This window comes from Euprymna scolopes, chromosome 17 (genome assembly GCF_053919585.1).
Source record: "Euprymna scolopes isolate OS-2025 chromosome 17, ASM5391958v1, whole genome shotgun sequence".
Classification (NCBI taxonomy): Eukaryota; Metazoa; Mollusca; class Cephalopoda; order Sepiida; family Sepiolidae; genus Euprymna; species Euprymna scolopes.
In genome coordinates this window covers 13,187,939-13,210,322 of record NC_136498.1, presented here as the reverse complement: position 1 = coordinate 13,210,322, position 22,384 = coordinate 13,187,939, and the positions used below count along the sequence as shown (strand labels likewise).

The 22,384-nt window shown below is 34.0% G+C and overlaps 1 protein-coding gene across 3 annotated transcripts in view; it reads right to left on the bottom strand.

The window, feature by feature from the left end:
* LOC145296664 (orexin receptor type 2-like) overlaps window positions 1-22,384 on the bottom strand; it is a 522,856-nt gene that overhangs the window by 294,256 nt on the left and 206,216 nt on the right. For all 3 annotated transcript variants that reach the window (XM_080142605.1, XM_080142603.1, XM_080142606.1), the window contains one exon: window positions 14,388-14,796. In XM_080142605.1, the coding sequence (XP_079998731.1) occupies window positions 14,388-14,759 (372 nt within the window). In that variant the 5' untranslated portion in view covers window positions 14,760-14,796. The remainder of the gene's footprint in view (window positions 1-14,387; window positions 14,797-22,384) is intronic.

The following is a 22,384-nucleotide window of genomic DNA, read 5'->3' as shown; positions in this document are numbered from 1 at the left end:
TCACTGGCCTTCAGGTTAGGATAAAAAATGACTCACCCGAGTGTCCCCACTTCGAGACATTTGAAAAATAAACACCTGAACAGGCTGTCTTTAAAGTCTACGAACTCCAGCAGTGCTGGGTTTATGTCAAGAGGTAACGGCTCGTATTGATCTCGAGCATCCTCTGTTGTTAAACGTATCCTACGTAACTTGAAGTGAGGCAGGGAGAGAAAAATGGCGTTTCTCGTATATTCTGGCCGTAGCGTGTATGGTAGTGTGGACGTCGCCTCTAAGAAATGATCAAAAAGGTTGAATCTTTTGTCGATCAAGATCTGATCGCTTTTTTCAAGCACTATCTTGAAGTAAAGATCAACTGTCATAGAAAAAAAATGTCTTCCTCGTTTTTTTTTTTGAAAAAGAGTGACTACAAATAGCAACTTTGTGTGTACAAAAAAGAGTCACGTATGAGTACAGTTTTCCTGCCTGAGCATCGCGCACTTTTAGCTAGTCGAGAGAATGAGTCCCACTCTCCACTGGCAATTGAAATCTTTCAAGATACCAACTTTCCACTTTTTTACAGTTAGAGATTTACTTGCTTGTTGTCGGTTCCTAACAAAACCAGAAACTGGGTGATCTATCATGGTCTTGCAATACAATGTGTTTGTTTTTTGTTCTTTCGCCATTTCTGTTTTCATCCAATCAAATCTTTTTGTGTGTATATATGTATACTAGCGGATGAGGGAGGGGGCTTTGCCTCGGCGAAAAACACACTTAAATATATTTTAATTTATTTAGATTTCGTATTCATTATTATAGTCATGATTCAAAAGTTAAAAAAATGTATTTAGGTGGCATCAGTTAGAATCGAAACCGAAACCATAGCATTCAAAATTGATGACGTAACCACTATTACCACGGAACACACACATGAACTGAGTAAAACTTAAAAATTAAAAATAAACTAAGATGAATGCACAAAATGCATAATGATGTTTTCAATTTTTACCTATTTTGATCCCTTAAAAACTCTTTTAACCGGCTAAAGACTCATAAAAGAACGGTCCGTAAAAATCCAACAATTTCAGGCCCCTAGAACTGTTTTAGTTTCAGAGGAGAGGGATTTTGAAAATATGGAGACAGACAGACAGGCATATAGTCTTTTATATATTAGCCTAGCGGTTGTGGGGCGTCAGGATTTTCCTGAGGCTAAAATATGCTTAAATATAATATTTGAATTTGTCCAGATATCTTATGATTATGGAGTCGTGATTTCAAAAGTAAAAAACAAAGTATTGGCGTGACCATCAGTTAGAAACAGAAACGTTCAAAGCTATACCAACGAGATATGTGTATGAACTGATTAAAAATTAAAAATAAAAATAAATGAAGATGAATGTAGAAAATATATAACGATTTTTTCAATGGTGACCCATTTTTGACCCCTTAAAAACTATTTTAATCGGCCAAAGACCCATAAAAGAATAGCCCGTAAAAGAGCTGCTCTGCGACTTTTAGTTTCGGAGGAGACAGAGTTAAAAAATATGGGGGCAGACAGACAGACATAAAGCCTTTTTTTATATTAGATAATTGATGAAAATATTTGAAATTTCAAATCAATTGGGGAATATCATATGTAGGACGACCTCTAGTGAAAATGTCGTATTATGGTGACAGTAATAAATCTAGTCCAGTCTAAACAAGGGTAAACAAGAAAACTCATTTTACGTATATTTTAATGATTTCTGTGCTTAATTTCTTTGTAAATATTAAATTTTGATATTTCTGCAAATAAATATTTTCATGTGTTGTATCTTTCCTGTTCAAAATTAGAGGAGACAATTTTATTAATTATTTTTTTTCTCATCACGATTGCTATTTGCACAATGTTTCGGTCGATGTAGACTCCAACCTCTTTTATTAGTATATTTTCTCGAACTTGAGAATCTTCTTGACTATTGCGGGAATCAGCTCGGAATTCTTAATGAATTCTTTATTTAATCAATGGAAATAGCATTCTCTCGTTCTGCCAGTCATGACCCTGCATGCGCCTCAAGTAATTCGCAATTGTATTCTTAGTACCGACCGCAATGAGGATTGAACCTTAAATTTTCTAGGAGAGTTTTACAACGGAATTTTATCTAGCACTGTATCCGTTTCGCCCGAGCCCGACAAAATTCACCTACAGAAGTTCGGAGGTTACGTCGATCGGAATGGTGTGCAAATAACCATTAAGCTTAGAACAGTAGTCCGAATAATGCGAATAATAAAAATAATTAACAGTCCTCATCTAAAAAATTTAGAAACATAATCTCAACCAGATTACGAGTTTTTGGCAGAGCTAAAAATCCCCTGCGTGAATAAACTTCAGAAAAAATAAAAATAAGGACAACCAATTATGGGAAGATTATATAAAAATGAAGCTTCGAGATTACTTTTTACAAGGGAGTCAATTTATCAACAGCCAGAGGTCACTCGAAGATGAGGGTTAATGAGTGTTCAGTGGTGACCGGGACAATAGCATATTCATCGTTAGTGGTGACAATTGGGTAAAAGCTGAATATTCAAAGGAACGGCTCAACGAGAACTTGTTTACATTGAACTTGAAAACGACCACATTGTTGTCAAATGGAAAGCAGGTATGCGGAACAATAGGCAAGATTTCTGGGAAAAGAGGTTTATTCTCGGAATCTGCGATTAGATTTAAGCACAGCTTATTCTATTTGCATTTGCGTACCAACAGATAAACGGCATAAGCATAATAACTGGGAGTGGTATCTGTATTATTAATTAACGAACGTGATATTGACAAAGGCCATAAAATTGTGCGCGATTCAAAATATACCTTGCCAGGTTCTTATATAAGTAAAATAATAATCACCCACATTCGCGTTAAGGAGTTGAAATAGAATAACTTTATAGACAATACATTGTTATTTTCCTCGAATAGACCCTTAACATTTTGAAATCTCGTTAAACAAACGAAGCTAATCTTTCTTCCCCTATTTTTTGTTGAATTCGTTTTAAAGCCTTGAAGTAAATAATGCAATTCATCACTTTTTAAAATAGAATGTCAACTTTTATTTCCTTCCATTATGTGATCTTTGTCGCAAACGTGCAGTTTACGTAATTGTGAATCGAATAGAAATGTATTTACGTGTTGAATTCATTTCCGTCTCAGGTAAAGCAATTTAAACATACAAGTGCATATGTATATATTTTCTACATCTATAAAGTTATGTATGAGCACACACACACACACACGCACGCACGCACGTACACTCACACTTATATATATACACTACGTATGAAATTATTAACGAGTTTACATTTAAAAAAAAAATATTTAAGGAACAAGTGAATAACAATCCATGAAACTTTGAGCAAGTGCTTACGATACTATTCAGCTACTCTAACCAGAAAATAAAAGTATTTAACGCAGTATTAGCGAAACTATGGAAAAATATAGGAATATCTGTTGATTTCAGTGTGTCAAGTTATTAAGTAGGTTGAGAAAAATACACAATATACCCATAACTTGTTTATTGAGATAATATCCAAACATTAAATATCCTAGAAAAATGCTTAGAACACAATAACTACATAGCAATTTCTACGTTCACATAATTAGTAGGGCATATGCGATCCTTTTTTATGAATGACTTGTAAAAGACATTGGTCCACAGAATTAGTCAAATTTGTGATTTCGTCAACAGTCATTGCTCGCGATACCTCTTGGAGAGCATCCCACAACTCACCGTTGCTCTTAAATTGGCGTCCACTTGCAGAGAGGCGTCGTTTCATGATACTCCAAAGGTTCTAAATTGGGTTCAAATCTGGTAAATTTGCAGGCCACTAAATCTTCCGTCGGCCAAAGAACCCCAGTTGTTACAAATGCTCTTTGCTTTTGTTTGCTGCATGCGAGGGAGCATTATCCTGCATGAAAATAATGGTTCTTCTGAACGTCAACCTTTGCTTCTTCAGCTATTGTTCAAAGTGCTTCTTCAGAAAAGCTATGTAAGCATTTGACGTCATTTTCACGCCTTCTGGGACTCTCCATGGGCCAACTAATGTACCTCCGATAATCCCAGCCCAAATCATTATCTCACCACCACCACCACCACCACCACTTGTTGGCGCCTTAAACGCTGATGATGATGTCGTCCATCTAGGACCCATCCCTTGCTCCAGCCATCTGGGCCATCAAGAGTGACATTTTGTATCGGTTTTGTATGTGATGTTGCTTTAATGGAGGCTTTGTCACGGCTTAACAGACTTTGCCACTTATTTCAGAAGGCGACATTGAGTACTTTTTGAGACATTCTTTAATCCGGCTTGGTCAAAGACTTATCGACTTCTCTGCCCAGGGTTCTTAACAACTTCACGTTTAATTTGGAGTAGAGAACAGCGTGAAACAACTCTAGATTTACCTTTATCAGCTCTCTTACGTACCCTTGTAGGATGCTTGACAAAGGTATTCACATTTTGATGGTACCTTCCTATTATTTTCGATATTTCGAGGGTAGTTTTAACTTTTGCTAACTGTTCTGTAATAGGACTCTTTTTAGAACTACTCAATCCACTTTACGGTCCATTTTATTGCCTTGTTAATAATTTTACACATCTCAAATATCGTGGATTCAGCAATTACGATGGCAAGTTGTTTACATTGCACGGAACAGTACGAAAGTTTTACAGAACACGCAGCTCAGCATTGCCAACGTTTCCGAAGCTTTTGATACGAAACTACGGCTAAGTTTCTGAAACTGGTAAAAAATGTTATCTCGTTAATAATTTGACACGCAGTCTATATATATATAAATATATATATATATATATATATATATATATATATATATATATATATATATATATACACGACGTTGCTTGGTTGTAAACTACGCTTAAATATGATATTTTAATTCATGCTGATTACGAATGTATTATTATAGAGACAATTATCTATCGATTATTATATTGAACCTAATATACAGTAATATATAATTGTGATATAAAAAAATTAAAACATATATATATATATATATAGGTTGGGTGGAATTACCTAAAATATAAACCAAAACATAGAACTCCCAACCTCAGTACTTAACCTCGGAGCCTTGCCCATATGCATAAAAATAGCAAAAATAATGCTGTTTAACCTATGAATGTATATTTGTGAATTTAGTCGACTACATCTGCTTAGGCCAACTGTTGTATTTTCGATTTGGAATATTTTAGCAACAATTTTGGCCAGCTAAAAACCAAATCGAAAGTCTGCTACAAGTCCAAATACCTTATATATTAAATTTCAACTCTGTACATAAAATATTCAGAGAGGAGTGGGGTAGAGATTTTTTGCGCACACTTATATATAAATATATATATATATATATGCTCCGCCCAAGCCTCGACCTCTTTTTTCGGTCGTGACAGAGGTCGTACTCAGACAGTCACAAAGTTCTTGACAACCCTCACGAACCGCCGAGCTCCAGAAAAGCTACAACCTTCACTACTCTGGCGATTCCGAATGAAATCTTGTAGCGTCTAGTATCGCTCCTAGCGTCCCTGCTATAGAAAAGAGTAGACAGACCCTCACTTGATTCGTCGACGCACCTCTGTTGTATACAAGAATAAATGGAGCTTCCACGTGGTGGTGGACAGTCTTTGTTGTAATGTTTCAAAATGAAATCATAACTAATTGAAGTTAGATAAATATATATTTTGTGAATTAAACAAAAATAAAGAGGGAGAATTTGCAAGAAAAAAAAAAGAATATAACAATGGAAGCCATGTACATGATATGATTTGTTCTTTTCTTTCTTTCGTTTTAGTTCATCAATACTATGAACGCCACCATAGCAGTCACCGCCGTCACTATGAGAAAGATTAGGCACGAAACTAGATAGAGTGACAGCGTCTTCACATCTATGTTGTGGTCTGGGCTGATCGCCTCACTCCGTAGGATCTTTCGTTTAAGGAAACAATCTTCTTTTGCTTCCGATTCACAACTCGTGTTATATTTCGAACGAAATTCCACTTCTCAGTGGTATATTCTGTCGTGTTAATTATATCTGGGGAGGGGTTCCTGTTATTCCTTTTCGCCGCTATTTTCTATTCTGTCGACTCTAATATACAGGAAAGTGGTTGGGTTAAGGAGAAATCCCCCTCATCATAAACTAATCAGAGAGTTCCACTTCATCTCCGACTTTCAATTATTGGTCCGTCCTAATTAACCGGTTCGCTCACCTTTCACTGTGAGGTTCCCGGGATCAAATTATGGGTCGCTCTTTGACACAACCCTTTTAACATCGGACTGTCAGTGCGATTGGGTTTTAACCATAATAATTCTCTCTGCGCCTAGATTTAGAATTTTCGAGCCCAAAACAATTACAGTTTTTAACCCATGTTACGTCGAAATTTAAACCGACCAACAAAATATAACAAAATTATAAATAAAAATGATTCAAAATAATATCCTGTTGAATCCAGAATAGTCCTCCTAGGTTCAATCCCTGACCTAATAGGGTTGTTTCGCCCTCATTTCTCACTACCGGCGGCGAAGTCTTGGTCTATTTGACGCTAGGTAGGCGATTATGTCACATATACCCCCCCACACACACGCACATATATATATATATATATATATATATATATATATATATATATATATATATATATATAAGTGTGTGTGTGACATAATCGCCTACCTAGCGTCAACACACACACACTAATATATATATATATATATATATATATATATATATATATTAGTGTGTGTGTGTGTGTGTTTTAGTTATATACAAACTGAATTCATTAATCATGATGAATGAAAATATAAAAAGTAAAAAAGCTAGCCGACTAATTTCGAATCTCGCTCAACAGAGCTAAAATCGAGGTTAATAACGATTAAGAAAAAAAAAAAACAATATATGAAATGAAAATATGGCGGGTGACAAGCGAGAAAAATACAGGGAAATATTCAGATATAAACTACGTTGTCCTAAAAATTTTCTCTTTATTTGCAAAGAAAAGATCTAAAAGACTCAACATATTTTCTAAAATTTTCAAATGAAAGAGAGCGTGTGACCTGATCAAGACGAAGGACAAATTGATACTGAAGTTCAAGGAATATACAATTGCTCACAGATGGTCAACCATAGGTGTTATTCAAAACATCTGATGGCGCATAATTTGTACATCGAAGTTTGGATGTGTTGTTTAATACGGGAATCTAAAGTTTATGCTTTCCACCCTACGTAATGCATTCCACAACTACATTTAAATAAATAAACAATAGCATTATTATAATATCAATGCCCCCGGTCAGTTCCGAAAGACAAAGGATACTCCATGAGGGGCAGCTGCACGTGTTATTGTGATGCAAGGGTTGTGCAATCTCCAGCCACACCTTTTCCTGTATCGGCACTGTTAGAGTCCAGTGGCAAGGAGAAGTCCAGGACGGTCGGAAACAATGCCGGTATAAGCGGAGAGCATATACAGCACTAAGAAGTCCCAAATAGTCACCCATTTAGTACTGACCAGGTTCAACGTTGCTTAACTGATCCAGGGGGACTGATGCGTCAATGTGATTATGCCGTACTTATAATGAGTGACGTCTATTCGGATAGAAGACAGCATAGGTGTTGTGGAAAAAAACAACAACACGAAGACAATTACACCATGATTCTTGACTTTTTTTTTATTTTAAACTTAAATCCAAGCTATTATCACTGTACAAGCAGAAAATCAGGCATATCAAAGTAATAATAGGTTCTTTTATATGACAAGGGCGCTTTCTACATGATATTTCAGCGATGCGTCTCCAACTAGGGCAGACAATCAATTGATTTGATTAGAAAATGGACGATTCACTGATTTTTATGACAATAAAAAATTGTAAAACATTCGTTAAATCCCGGCCAATGTCGGGTTTCCGTGCTAGTATATATATATATATATATATATATATATATATATATATATATATATTCCGTTTCACAGCTCATCAGTGCGGATAGACAGGCAACTGTCCCAAATCCGACTAAATGACCGTCAATGCTTCTCACCATTATGCTACACGGCTGCTGTTGTGAGGGTAATGAATTTAACGATGTTTGACATCGTCCAAATACCTCCGCTCGATTTGTTTACACAAAAACCGTTGCTTAATACGCTTATGGCAATTCGTATATCACTTCCCAATATGCTCAACTCAAGATAGGGAGCATTACATAGGGAGCATTATATATATATATACTAGCATTTTAGTTCGGCGATGCCTGGGTGTTTGGAGGTGAATGTTGAGCAAAAAAAAAAAAGTGGTAGTAGGAAGGCAGGCTCGAACCCGTACCGCGAAGGAGGAAAAGAATAGGGAAAAAACGTGACGTCTTTGCTGTTACGATAACCGCCAAAGCGGAAGTGACGTAGGTTTAAATTAAGACTAGACAATCGAAAAGAGGGGATGATTTTCGAGAATATCGGTGAAAAAAGCGACCCCTCCCTGTAGAAAAGTAACCAGTTAAGAGTGAAGAAATGAATGTTTTCAGCAAATTTTTCGATATTTGTCGTCTGAAGGGTCGAGCTTAAGAGCGATACTGACCTTGTGAAATCCGTCGAAAGTTTTAGGCAGACATGCAAACATACATGCATTCATTTATATATTGGTAGATCAAATTTTCGACCCAAACCGATTAAAAAACTTGCGCTATCTCTGAATACCCTTTATGTAAATTTCAAATGTTTAAACCAGAAATTTTCTGAGTAATTTGGTAGAGACCGTAGAGGTCATTTTTTTTTAACTTTAACCCCTATTATGACCCCTTAATATTTATTGTTTTGGGCTCAAATCAAGTTAAGTTAGATCCATGTCCAAGGAACCTATATCTAAAATTTCAAGTGTTTAGGCTCAAAATTGTCAGAGGAATTTGGTAGAGTTCTTAAAGGTCAAATCGTTGTAAATTTCGAGTCTGTAGACTGAAGATTGACATTGAGTTATTGAGTAGAAAAATGTACAGAGACAGGTATATACACACAGACACAGATACTTTCATATATATATATATATATATATATATATATATATATATATCACCTGTTTGTTTAAATATATGAATATATGTATGTTTGTATGTCTGCCTAAAACTTTCGACAAAGCTGACGAATTTTCTACGAGATCGCTCGACCCTTTCGGACGAGAAATATCAACAAATAGGCTATAAACATTAATACCTTCACCTTCAACTGGGCACTTTTCTACAGGGAGGGGTCGCTTTTTTCGCCGATATTTTCGAAAGTCATTCCCCCTTTCGATTGACGAGCGTTAATTTAAACCTACATCACTTCCGGTTTGGCGATGGGCGCAAAAGCAAAAACGTAACGTTTTTTTTTCACCTGTTCTTCTCCTCCGTGGTACGGTTTCGAGTTTACCTTCCTACTACTGCTATTTTGTTTTGCTCAGCACACACTGGGGCACCCAGCCTTGTATAGTATAATGTATATATATATATATATATATATATATATATATATATATATATATATATATATATATATATATATATGTGTGTGTGTGTGTGTGTGTGCGTGCATGCGTGTGTGTGTATGCGTGTGTGTGTGTTTGTACGTATGTATATAGTAAGTTTTTACAATATATATGACATTTAATCTACACGAAAATTTCTGCATTTTCTTCTCGTGATGTTTCGTCAGTCTACTGCATTTAACTGATATTGAAATAGTAATGAGCCAAATCGTAATAGAAATAATAGCATTGGCAACGAGCAGAAATTTTAACTGCAGCACACAGGCAGACTGTCCACTTCAAAATAAATGCCTAAGTAAAAGCATCGTATACCAATTTATTTATTCCATCGCCTCATTTAGTTCGTGTCAATTACAGGAGGATAACGAGCCTCTTATTGAAATAGATGTTCGACCAAATATAAATCAAATCTGAGGACTTGTTGTGTTTGATTCTGTGTAAGAAATATTCATATCTTAAGAAATATAAAAACAAATCTTGCTCCGAAAAAGATTTTTAGATATCGAAAGTTATTCGATAAGCCTGATGAATCCTAGCGTGGATGGAACGCGAAATATTCTGTGTAGCTGAATCGCCATATTTTATAACCTACTATATATATATATATATATATATATATATATATATATGTATATCTATAAGTATATATATATATATATATATATAAATACAAATATATATATACATATATATACATGTGTGGGGGCAAAAAGAATTAGAAATTCTTTAAAAAGAGGTTTATGGAAATAATGATAAGCTCACCAAGGTCATATCTGTAATATATTACTTAGCACATTTCCTCCTCTTTTGATGAGAAGTATTAGGCCTCGAAATACGTAAGTATATAGATCATATTTATCTCTCGCCCCGAATTAATTTTATCTCCCTATTTAATCAACGATTAAAGTTATATGCACTAGTATATATCTTTAGATTTGAAGCTGTCGAAATCAACGGACAAATACCGAATTAAAAAAGAAAGGTGGATGGAAAAGATCAATTGGCAAGAGGACTGAAAGGAGAATGAAGGTGACTGTGACACGGCTTTTGACATATGGAGAAAAAGTTACAGTAAGAAAAGTGAAGGAGAAATGTGAATTGGATGCTTACGTCCGACCAGTACAAAGAATGCTGCATAGGATTGGTTTGAAGTATGCAAAGGCTAAGAAAAACATTGCACTAACAATGAAACACAAACGATTAAGATTGGAGAGTGCTAAAAGGTGGTTAAGAAAGCATGTTGAGAAGTGTTTCAAGTTTGATGGGCCCGATGGATGGTGTACTTGGTCGAGAAGGGGTGAGCCTGTTGTACTGAACAAACAACAGTTGGGAGGAGGAGGAGGAGGAGGAAGAGTTATGGTTTGGGGTATGATCTTTGCTAATGGAAATATATGGTTCTGAAAGGACAACAGAACAGCGAAAGTTACAAACAGTTGCTGGATGAGAAAACCCTACTAAGGATAGAATGAAAGATGGGGAATGATTTCGTTCTACAGCAAGACCATTGCAGCATCCATGTGTGAAAACTCATGAAAGAATGGATGGCTAAAGTGAATATGACTACTTTGGAATTGCCTGTAAAAAGCCCAGATCTAAATTTAATGGAAAATGTTTGGGAAATGCTTACGCATCTTGTCTATGATGGACCTGAAATAACGAAATAGGTTCAACTATGGGAACGAATACTAGATGCCAAAAAAACAACTAATAGAAACACGTACAGATGTTATTGTGCATATGTTTGATCATTATGAAGAGAGATTGATAAAAGTTATTGAGAACAAAGGTGATATTACAGACTATTAATAATTTTTTTTAATTATGTCCGAAAAATAATGTCGCGTGTGTTTTGTAAAAACTTAAATATTTTTCCTTACTTATTCGATTTTCTTCCATTTTTATTACAGGTATTGTCTTTATATGTTTATACTATTCTATCGAAGGAATTTTGTCACTCTATGGTACTCGGAAAGTCGAATACTAAAGTGTCCGAAAAATAGTCGGGATTCTCTCTCCCTCTCTCTCTCCCTCTCTCTCTCTCTATATATATATATATATATATATATATATATATATATATATAATACGCTCTCAGCCGATAAAAAAACCTTTAATCAAAATGCTACTTTCTTCAATAATGCCTTAAGAAATTCAGGATACAATGAAAAGATTCAATATAACCATTATGCTCCATCTGTATGCCGTCTTAAATCTGTAATCACACACAATATGACTCGCAAGAAACCAGTTCAAATAACAAGATCTGCTGCTATCAATAGCAATGGTCCACTCCACAAATATAATCCGAATCAACATGCTAATCGTAATAATTCTAACCCACCCTGTCGCACTAGGAGAAAGAAAAATATTTGGTTTAATCCTCCATTTAGCATAAATGTTAAAACTAATATACATAAAGAATTCTTCAATATTGTAGAAAACTCTTTCAAATACCCACAAAGATATAGTTCAATTTTTAATAAAAACTCAATAAGAATTTCTTATTCTACTATGCCTAATTTAGCACAAAGAATCTTAGCATCTAATAACCAAAAAATTAAATCAGCCAAAAAAATCCCTTTCCCAATCCAACCAAAAAGAAACTGCAACTGTATTAACAAACATCTTTGCCCACTCAATAATGATTGTATCCATAAAGATGTAATATATTCATGCACAATTACAGAGCTCCCACGCAATTCTTCCATAATAGACAATAACATTTTGCCACCAAATTATCCTTCCTCCGACCCTCCCTCTGATATAATTATTAATCCAACAAACGAATCAACCAGCCCTTCTATTTTCAATCATACAACCAGCTATAATAATAATAATAATAATAATAATAATAATAATAATAATAATAATAATAATAATAATAATAATAATAATAATAATAACATTTTTCATAGCAGCCATCCTAACATTGATAACACTGATCATCCCCTCCAAACCAATCCTCCTACAATTACTGTCATACCAAAATGAACAAAATTTAAATTCTTTTAATTACTGTCCTATCAAAATGAACAAAATTTAAATTATTTTCCCAGTATAAATCAACAAATTAATATTAATTCTCGACCCCGAGCTATTCATAAAACATATACATATATAGGTGCTACTTCAACTTTAATAAAGAAAAGAATTTCAAACCACACTTCTTCTTTCAATAACCAAAATTCAAATAATAACCAGGGAACTTCTCTAACTACACTGGTTAAAAAGCTTAACTCTGCCAATACCCACTTTTCAATTAAATGGACCATCCTAAAAAAAGTTAAGTCTTACACTACAGGATCTAAGTCTTGTCACCTCTGTACATCTGAAGCTATAACTATTATAACCTCCCCTCAAAGTAGTAATATAATAAACTCTAAAAACGAACTGATCTCCTATTGCAAACATATGTCCAAGTTTAAATATGGTATATTTGAAATCACATAGCTATTAATTTAACCCTTGAAATATATATCTTTTCCCATAATTTTTTTTTTATAATCTTACCTTCTAAGCTTTTTATATTTTTAATTTTATTTGTTTTTTCTTTATTTCTTTGGCCGGTTTTCCATCTGCTGTCTCCGTTTTATGGTATAAGTATACCTATTAATTAAATATATACATCAACCTATGTATTTTTATTCTATGTATTTGTTTACTTATATTTTACTATATGCATTTACATACACATTTATTTGCCTTATTCCGGAGTTTGTAGATACCGGCCTCTCCCCCCCTTATTTTGTATGTAAGTATGTATGTTTTTGTTTAATTTGTATATGTTTTTGGATATATGTATATATTTATGCATGCGTGTGTGTTTCTATATATATGTATATATTTGTGTGTGTGTGTTATTGTTTATGTATACATATATGTAGGTATATTTATATGCGTGTGTGTATGTATATACATGTATGTGTGCATTTGTGTGTCTGTATGTAGTATATGTATATATATATATGTATGTATGTGTGTGTATATATATAATTTTCTTTTTTTTTCTTTTTTTATATATAACAGACGCTCCATTTCGTAAACTTAGACATTTATTTGTTCTTCTAATCAGTTTTCTTAATTTAATTCTGGGACTTTCACGTGCATATCTAAGCTTACCTAATTATTAACGCTAATTTTCACGCTTTTTTTCTGGGTCAGTTTGACCTTGCTTTTCAAATTTAAACTTTCACCGCTTTTCGGGTTTTTATTTTATTTTTTTTTTTAAACCTTAATTTTTTTATTCATCCAGCCTTGACAGACGTGTTTTTAATTATTCTCTCCAGTGCTTTTCTTTTAATGATTTGGAATTCATTCCATTTGCGCTTTTCTCCAAGGAACTCTGCCTTTTGGATTATTTTGGACCATTTGGAATTTACCCATTGGATTGAAATTTTAAATTCGACCGTTTTAGATTTTACCATTTTTGGATTTTTACCCTTCACCGGACTATCCATTCATGTGAAACTTTTTTTAACATTTTTCTTTTGCCTCCTGTTCCCCTTACCTCACCCTTTTTTTTAAACCAAGTAAGATCTGTGACTTACTTGTAGTTTCATTAAATACTTTTATATGCAAAATCCGATCCTGCATTTTGCTAATTCCTGCCCTCTGATGAGAAGGAGAGTATTTCTTCGAAACTCCGCGGATTAAGGACTATCCACTTATCTTGTGTTTCCTTTTTTTTAAAATTAAATATGTTTTTAACTCTTTTTCAAGATGTCTTTTAACATGTTTTATTAATCATTTGTTCATATATATATATATATATATATATATATATATATATATATATATATATATATATATATATATGATTTGCAGTATTGGGGAAAAGCAAAAGAAGTAGATGAATAAAAGAGATATCTACCTGGAAATAAAGGAAGATCTTGCACATCACCTCGCCGAAAAACCACGTTTCCGAGACGTCTACTAACAATGTTGGTGGTAGGCAAATTAAAATGACCATCAGATCGGCAATAGCCAGGTTCACGATGAACAGGTTGGTCACTGTCCGCATTTGGCTGTTTTTGAAGACAGCGTAAGAAACGAGGAAATTGCCGACGAGGCCGACGATGAAAAGCACGACGAAAAAGGCGACAAGAATCCACTCGCCGGACGTCGGTTGGATGTGTTCCTCCACCATGGCAATGTAGTCTTGGTCAGATAAGCAGTAGTCATTATGGCAGATTGGAGTGGTTGTCTCCTCAGTGCTATTCGGAGCACTTGTAGAGTTCTCCATCTAGGTGTTCCGTTGAATGTATGCTCTCGGGTTAAATCTGAAAATAGAAACCAAAGATTTTTATACAAAGGAAAAAAACCCTCAAAATCAGAGTCAAACAAAACAAAATAGTTGAATATATATAGGATGGAACGATAAAACTGTCGCCCTAAAGAAAACAACACTACAGCTTTATTTTAAAACTTTTATTGAAAAAAAAATCAATTAAGGTCACTTGATTATGTAGTAGAGCCGACATCTATTCAATGTATCCACCTTCAACCTCAGTCATCACCTTGATATGGGCCCGGAGCTGGGAGCATGAATTTTCCACAAGCGCCAGCGGGAGCTCGGCGAATACTTGACAGATAGCGGCGATCAGGCTGTCTTTGATGTTGTGGAAGATCATGTTGGTGATGTTCTCCACGTATTATCAAACGATGTAATCCAGCTGGTTCAGGTCGGGTGAGGAGTTGGGTCTCAGAGAAGGATACAAAGTCGTAACACTCCTTCTGAAGCCAAACGTGGGGCCTTTTGAACTTTTGGGCCGACGCCGAGTCCTGCTGGCACACCCAGGATCTGCCAGCGGTCACCTGATTGCACCAGTTAATCACCACATTCTTCAGCACATCCAGGTACACTTTGGTGTTGGTTTTTAAGCCGACTTCGAAGATGTGAGGTGGAATGGTGTTGCCCTCACCTGAAATCACACCAAAGACTATAACTGTGGCCGGAAACTTCGTTGAGCTGTGCTCTCAAGCATTGAACTGCCAAGATTTGCATTTAGAGGGTGCTGGCAATGGTCCTGTTGTCATTACTTGGATCAGTAGAGAGCATGAGTTGTACAGCGGCACATCTACGATCTCGTTCGTTGAACGTTGTGTCACTTTCAGATATGATATGAGGCGTCTATAGCTCTTGGGATTTGTACGCAACTGGCCAACTAATAGATGGACTGTAACAACAACAAAAAAAAACAGAAATGGAATCATGACATCTTTTCTAAGGCTACCATCCTATCGTTCTACCTAATATACATTACACCAATAACATTACACTAAGGTATTTCGTATGTGTACGTACGTTATCACCTTTCACACGCATGTGAAATGAAATCGTCTGATAAACAGAGATGAAGGTTGGTTATTAATCTAATGTGTTTAAGTAAATTCCGATGTTTTCAAAATAAATTGTTCCCAAATTTAATCATGCAACTCCATCAAATAAAACCGTACAATATTTACTTAATATATTTTAAAAAGTCGAATTCGTTTTATTCATTTGTAGATATATGTAACTGATAATTATTTATCCGCTAAAAGTACAGATCTTTTCACTGTTTAAAGAAAAAACGTTCCAATTTTAAATAATGAAGTAACACAGACATATAAATATACTAGCAGACCGCTCAGCGTTGCCCGGTCGTACGATACGCTTAAATATGATATATTGATTCATGCAGATTACGTATTTATTATTATAGAACTGATTATCGATGTATCGATTATTAGGTACTTGTAGAGTTTAATCAAGACATTAAAAACTGAAAATATCGAAAAAAGTTTAAATTGTACGTATCTGTTATGAAACGAAGTTCTCCGAAAAAAAAATCACTTAATTTCATCAATTAGCTTTTCGTTTTACAGCGAACAAACTATTTGTTATGATACTGTGCAAATGGTTCGAATTTTAGGAAGAAAAGCTAGTATTAAAGATGGGAAGGAAGAGTCGGCGCTTTAAATTGAGTAATCTCCCCGTGCCGTGTTCTAAAAATCAAAACAAAAATTCAAAAAATTCAAAGATGTCTATCTTCAACATGCTGTCATAAAAACGCGTTTTTCCGCTGTAAAATATACAAAAAACAAAAACAAAAAAACAAACAAACAAAAAAAAAAAAAACTACTCGATCAAATTAAGTGAATTTTTTTTCGGGGATCTTCAGTTCTAAACGGATACGTACACTATAACCTTTTTTTTCGATATTTTCATTTTCTAATGTCTTGATTAAACTGTACAAGTACCGATTATTATTTTATACCTAATATAGAGCGGTGTAGTGTAGGATATAGTATATCAGAAGTAAAAATATGACTCAGGTGTCATCAGCTGGAATCAAAACCGAAGCATTGCTCCTCAGCCGCATTCTTTAGCCTCTGAGACACGCCAATACGCATATAAATAGCTAAAAATGACTTTGTCTAACCTATGAATGTAGGTTTGTGCTTGTAAACATGTTGAATTGATCACTCCTGTCAAGATAACTGTTTGTGCCTTTTAGCAGAAAGCATATATATAACCAATACTATAACAAGAAATCATGGAAATAAACTAGTAATTAATTAATGCTAGTTTTTTTTTAAAGAAATATACAAATTTATTAACCTTCATTTAGTAGCTCGCATATCCATCACTGAGTATATTGAGGAATACGTTTTAATAATTTTTAAATAGAAAAAGTAGACCTTTAATATCAATGTCAGTGCGAGAAAGGAAAAAAACGTATAGGTATATAGATTGATAATCGAAGCTGAAACATGTATGCACATATGTAGCGAATAATATTTGTAAAATAATAATATGCAGTGTGAGATTTAATTCAGGATTCTGAATAGTTATCTTGAGTGTGTAAGAATAAATCAATTTGTGCGAAGTATTATTGCATTACAATACATCCATCCCATGTTTTGTTGCTACTGATTTAAACGCTATAGGGAGTTTTGTTAACGAAGTGCATTACGAAGTGCATCCAACCGAAAATATCTCAATTAAGGAAATGAAGAAAGTAGAACATCAAACGATAAGAACATACCATTTCGAAGACCAATCTCGGTTAAATTATCCTTAAGAGAAGAATATTCCTTCCTCTCAAATAAAAATCAAATAAAATCAAGTATAGACGATTGCTGATGCAGCAAATTTAAACTCGATTTCAAATTAAATGGAGTGATTACTTACGTACAGTGAGAGATCTTTCCTTCGGAATCAAGACAGTCTTTAAAAATATATAGAAAAAAGAGAGGGCAGTTTTATCTGATTCTGTTATCTAGGCTATACGCATCGACCACACCAGCATTTCTGAGGTTACGTAATTGGCCTAATTGATACTGCCAGGAGCTGTACTATCAATTATAACGGTTTTTATCTTCGCTATTTACGCAGTGATAATATTTAGAAAACTGTGATATCTTGCTGCCCAACTACCGATCCAGGTTGTCACCTATAAATGTGACTCTTATCGCATGATCTGATGTTCTAGTAGTAATATGTTAAGTTTGAGGTGAGCAAAAGTAAATGATAAAATCTCATACTGCCTATCACTCTGTCTCTTTCATTATATCTGGACTCAAACAGTTGCTAAAATTTTATAATGCCTTTAGAGCATTTAGAGAAACAGTGACTGTTTTCAGTTCATTGAGACAGCGTTTGGAACACTGTAAACACTTGAAGAACTAATTTCTAAATTAATAATCCAATTAAACTCAAATTTTGACGATTCATTTGAGGGTTAGTGTGTAATTATGGTCAGGAAAGTCCGGATTTTGGAATCTGACAACGCCAGAAAATACCAGGTTCTGAAATATATCCAAGAATTTGACCTGTGGCATCAATCCTGGCAGAACAAACGACTTGAAGTTATATATAAACAAATACTTTAGTGGATCAGAAGGGAAACAAGAGAACACAGACCAGACACGTGTGATTGCATTCCTTCGCAATCGCCAACCGTCACACGTATCATCCACGTCTCTCTATCTCCATAACCGACGAGCACGAAATATCAAAATAAATAAAGTTGTTTTCATGTCAGATAAATCATTCGTCGTTGTTATTGAAACTATACTGTGTACGCATTTGAAAGGTGAAGGTGATGAAGTTATAATACATTTACTACGCTTTTAAAAAAGTAATCCTTTATTAGTATGTAGTTTTTTTATTAAACCAAACTAAATCAATAAAAATTATCTCTGTTAGACACTTTCTATTTTAAGCATAAAAAGCATATGTTCTATTTCTCTTTGCCTGTCTATCCGTTTCACTATTTCACGAAAACTATTGGGTTGATCTGGTTGAAATTTTGTTTGGACTTTTCTTATGATAATATACAGCGAACTAAGTATTATGGTATCTGTTCGATGCACAGTTCAAAATTGATAATGGGTTGATCGGGAATAATATTTAATGCCAAACTGGATTTTTTTTTTATTTAGGCATCGATTTTGGCATGAATCACCCATTCTGAGTGATGCTGGATGTGAAGCAAAATCCGGCGTATTGAAATAGATTTTGCGTCACAGCAAAAAATGATTCACTTATTTACGCCATATTTTATGTAATTACGAGGTGCCTTAATACCTTTCTAGAGGTATTTCAAATTGTCGTAGACGCTTGAAAATTCAATGTGTTATTGCTATACATCTTATGATATAAATGACCAATTTTTATAATTTAAGGTTCAAATGAACAGCTGCAGAAGAAATTAGAACACTACCTACTAAAGCCTGACTGAATTCACAGCTGGTGAATTTCAAAAATTCAATCTGAACAATATTCAATCAAATTCTATTTTAAACTTGGAAAAATGCCACAGAAACAATGGAATGTTTGAGATTGCTTTTGGACAATCTTGCATGAATCGAGCATCAGTTTTTGAGTGACGTGAGAAGTTCAGAGAAAGTCTGTGAGAGATGATGAGAGCTGTGGGAGGAGTAAGGAAGTCAGAACGCTAGAATTGATTGGCCAAATAAAGAATTTCATGGATAAGGACAGTCGTGTTTCCATAGAGACAATAAGTGCAGAGTTTGATGTCAGTGTAGAAACTGTATACACAATTATTCGCGAGGAACAGAAGATGCTGTGGAAATGATGTTTTTAAGTAAAAACATAATTCACTTGGAACTAATGTCTAATTCTTAGTAGATTATCAAAAAAAAAAAAAAAAAAAAAGAGCAACTTATGTATTCATTCTTTTTCGGACTGTTATCCTCATCTTCATAGTTGTTATTTCACCACGTTTCGGCCAACTCTTCCTCTGGCTTTCTTCAGATGTTTAAACGATAATGAATACACAAATTGTGAAGCCTCAAAAGATAAAACAATATCTAGTGTAACTTAGTTTTATAAAATAAAATAAATGCAATATTTCTTTTACCTTAGAAAACACGTATCCAGTTAAAATGGATTATTTAGACTTACGGAAAATTCGATCTCGAGTATGGCAGGTTCAAATGAAACATTTGACGATTTGATATCGTTAAGTGTTCATTGGCTTAGTAATGTGTGCTACGCCTATTCAGTTTTCGTCGACCAATCAGGCTTTTTTATTTGCATAACAACAGTGAAATGCGAAATACACCACGACTTTTCGATCATCATCGTCATTATCCCGAATGAATTTGAAAATGTTAGCATTGGTTTCCCCGATATTTTTCCCGTAAAAATTATGTCGAGAAAGAAATGTGTGAATTATTTCCGAAGCTATTTTATGGAAACAAACAAACAACAACAAAAACTATTTATTTGATCCTGGTAAAATTTAGCATGGTGGTTACTCTTATCAAAAGAGTATCACATTCATGCAGCAAATTTGAAAAAGAAAAACGGAAGTTGAAATCTGATCAAAATCTCGACTATGAATAAAATTTTCAAGATCAAGGTAAAAAGTCAAATGCAATCCAGTACTTCATTGCTTACAATATGAATCAAGTAGCGAGACTCTACGATGAAATGAGCGGAAATTATCATCAAAGGCGTGACTTTCACATATTTCGTGACCTTGAATTTGACCTTGGATCTAGATACCTTAAAATAAAATCAACAGTAAGTTAGATTATACCTAAGGAGCCTGTATGCAATAAATAAACATAGTTACACACTTGACCGAAAAATCCTTTTTAATAAAGAAATAATAAAGAAAAAACATGTTTTCTAGACGATAAAAAACAAAACGCATGCACATGTCTCGGGGTGGATATGAAAAGCGTCTTTAATAATTGATACTAATATATGTATAATGTATATAACTATATGAATCGAATATATGTACATATATATCACCGCATCATTACGCAGACGACACCCAAGTTCTAATCAATTCTATTTCAGCATCATTCACTAAATAGGATATAACAAAATGTCCACATTCATCAATCAGCAGTGTTGTCCACAGTAATTCCCTTTTCAAATGAAATATCCATCAGATTGCAAATGTACCTTGCAACTAAAGGTGTCATTTGAATTAGACGCTTAAAAAGACACAGGCAGTGATTACACAATTCGTCTATATTCAAATGAAGACATCCTAGCTTTATCAATTCATAATTACACATGTTAACTCATCACCATTACCTAACGTCTAAATCTATTTATTTAAAGTGAATTCACTACAAAAAGCTTTCCTAGTTTGACATGCTTCTTCTATGTAATACACACACACACAAACACACACATTATATATACATATATATATATACATACATATATATATATATATATATAATTATATATATGTGCAAGTATTAAAACCCGGCAATTAAATGAGGCTCAATTAATATCCAAGATTTCGAGTAATTTTATTGTCATCGAAATCGGTGAAATTGACGAGTTATACTAATATATATATATATATATATATATATATATATATATATATATATATATATATTTATTTATTTATTTATTTATTAATTTAAAAGCTGATATCGTCCGATTCTCGAAGACAAGATACAAGCAAGCAGGTAAGTCAACATATGTACACACACACACACACACACACACACACACACACACACACACACACACACACACACACACACACACACACACACACATATATATCATAATTTAGAAATTTAAATTTTATGATGTGACCTATATCTTAAGTAACTGTAATAGTTTATTTTGGAAGTATAATCCATAAAGAAAATAAATAACCCACTTTTAACAGAGAAATTACGAGATTTTTATATTTTATTCGCAGTTTCGTGTTAGGGGTGTCAAAAATTCCTACAAAAATTCTGATACAGCTAGTGCAGTAGTCTAAAGAGAAGTCTGTCCCCAGTTAAATGGGAGCTAATAGTAAGAGGAGAGAAATCCAAAATGAGAACGTTCATCCTCGGCTTAAAAAAAAGAAGTGATTTAAAAGGGCGGGGGGGGGGGGGCGTGAAAGCGCGTATTACTGTGACCGGAAATTGTCTAGACAGAATGAAACAGATCTTTCTATATTTTTTTTCTGTAATAAATTAAGTTAGACTAATTATCCCCCTTGCACCCTTTAATTTAAGAAAATATGACTAATTATCCCCCTTGTAGTATGTAATTATACAAATAACATTAACTTACAATTTCTTTCGAATTATAAACCGTGGCGTCTTTAAATCAAAAGTATGCTAACGGAAATAAATTATTGCACGGGCGTCCTTTTTGAAAATTTATCATTCCATAAGCTGAAAAGCTATAGCAAGCATCTATATGAGTACTTTAACCATAGTTCCTGATTTCAAAAGGCGAAAAATGAAAAGGTAAATATTTGTACCTATATTTTTATGTATATATCTGTATATCTATGTATATGTATATATGTGTCTATTTTTTCATATATATGCATGTATATATTTGTGTATGTATGTATGTATACTATTGTACTTTAA